This window comes from Oratosquilla oratoria, chromosome 39, assembly GCF_046742065.1.
Source record: "Oratosquilla oratoria isolate Oo_2021 chromosome 39, ASM4674206v1, whole genome shotgun sequence".
Lineage (NCBI taxonomy): Eukaryota > Metazoa > Arthropoda > Malacostraca > Stomatopoda > Squillidae > Oratosquilla > Oratosquilla oratoria.
This window is the reverse complement of record NC_134815.1, coordinates 20,378,309-20,380,216: the sequence shown is the minus strand read 5'-3', so window position 1 is coordinate 20,380,216 and position 1,908 is coordinate 20,378,309. Positions and strand designations below refer to the sequence as shown.

The following is a 1,908-nucleotide window of genomic DNA, read 5'->3' as shown; positions in this document are numbered from 1 at the left end:
CGGTTGATGCAACTTCGCCTAAAACTGGCCAACAACCAACACGTCACCGTACTCAGTGCCTACGCTCCTACTCTGGACGCCGAGGATATCGTTAAAGAGACCTTATATTCTTGTCCTGATAAAACCATCCGTAACATAAAAAAGGGGGATAAGCTGGTTCTTCTCTGCGACTTCAACGCCAGAGTTGGCAGGAAGCACAATCTCTGGAATGGTGTCATTGGAAGACATGGGGTAGGCAACACTAACGCTAATGGTCACCTCCTCACGACCTGCGCGGATCACAACCTCGTGATCATAAACACCATCTTTAGGAAAAAAAAAAAAAAAAAAAAAAAAAAAAAAACCGATTCGAAACTACTTGGCGTCACCCTCGTTCTGGTCACTGGCACCTTTTGGATTATGTCATCGTCCGTGCTTGTGATATCGCGGATGTCCGCATTACTCGCTCGATGATCGATGCTAATGATTGCTGGACTGACCATCGGCTCATTCGCTCAATCATGCCATTCAAGTTTCTACCAAGGCATACACAGTGCAGCAAACAACACTGCAAAAAGCTGAATTTGTCTCTCTTGAACAACGAAAAAGTTGCCGAGGAATTCCGACACAACCTCAAAGATAAATTATCATCCCCAAACACATCCAACAACATATACGAATACTGGGACAACATGAAAACCAACATCCTAAATATCTCCGAAGCTACGCTGGGCTACTCAACAAGAAGTAGCCAAGATTGGTTTGATGAGAACGACCAAGAGATTGCCGCACTCTTTGAGAGGAAACGCCTAGCTATGAAGAAGTGGAAGATAGACACCTACTCCACTCACAAAAAGCTTCAGCTCAAGGAAGCTAAGTCTGCCGTCCAATCAAGAACCAGATCTATGAAGAAAGACTGGTTTACATGCAAGGCCTAAGAACTCCAATCTCTTGCCGACACACACAACACCCACGAGTTCTTTAAAGCTACGAAGACAATGGATGGCCCTTCAAACGTAGGTCCAATACCACTTCGTACAAAAGACGGCTCCACACTACTCAAGGACAAAAACAAAATCAAGACGTGCTGGGTGGAGCACTTCAGTGAGCTCTTTAACAACGACAGCCCAGCGGATGAGACCATCTTCGGTGGGATCCCACAGCACCCCATCCACCACGACCTTGCTGATGCGCCGCATTTGCCTGACGTTGCGAAGTCCATCAAACAGTTGAAGTACCACAAATCTGCCAGTCCTGACGGCATCCCGTCTGAAACATATAAATGTGGTGGCATCTCAATGCCAAATCGAATTCTCCAGTTATTCACGACAATCTGGACGGAAGAATAACTACCCAATGAATGGAGAGATGCCACTATCGTCACTATCTTCAAGAAAGGCGATAGATCAGATTGCGGCATCTCATTTCTCGCTATTATTGTTCAAATGTTTACCAAGATCTTACTGAGCTGCCTTATTCCTATTACTAAAGCTGTTCTACCTTAGTCACAATTTGGCTTCAGATCAAATAGAGACACTGTCGACATAATCTTCACAGCGCGGCAGCTACGAGAGAAGGCTCGTGAACAGTATCAGACACTCTACATGACGTTTTACAATCTAACAAAGGCTTTCAACTCCGTCATTCGCAGCGCTTTCTGGAAGATCCTGTCCCGTTTTGGATGGCCTGACAAATACATTAACATAGTAAGACTTTTCCACGATAATATGCAGGCCACCATCCTTTGCAATGGTCATATGACGGACCCTATAGTAGTCCGTACTGGAGTGAAGCAGGGATGTGTCATTGTACTTACTCTCTTCTCTCTTATTCTGGCTGCTATCCTCCACATTATTGAGGACGACTTAACTTTAGGTGTGCAACTGACGTACCGTATCGATGGCAAAATATTCAACATCAAACGCCTGA

At 45.1% G+C, this 1,908-nt stretch overlaps 1 protein-coding gene across 1 annotated transcript in view; it reads left to right on the top strand.

The window, feature by feature from the left end:
- The first annotated feature begins 977 nt into the window (after positions 1 to 977).
- Positions 978 to 1,908, top strand: part of LOC143020174 (uncharacterized) — a 1,266-nt gene continuing 335 nt past the window's right edge. The window contains exons 1-2 of the mRNA XM_076176339.1: positions 978 to 1,297; positions 1,502 to 1,908. The exon at positions 1,502 to 1,908 is cut by the window's right edge and continues 335 nt beyond it. Coding sequence (XP_076032454.1) covers positions 978 to 1,297; positions 1,502 to 1,908 — 727 coding nt within the window. The remainder of the gene's footprint in view (positions 1,298 to 1,501) is intronic.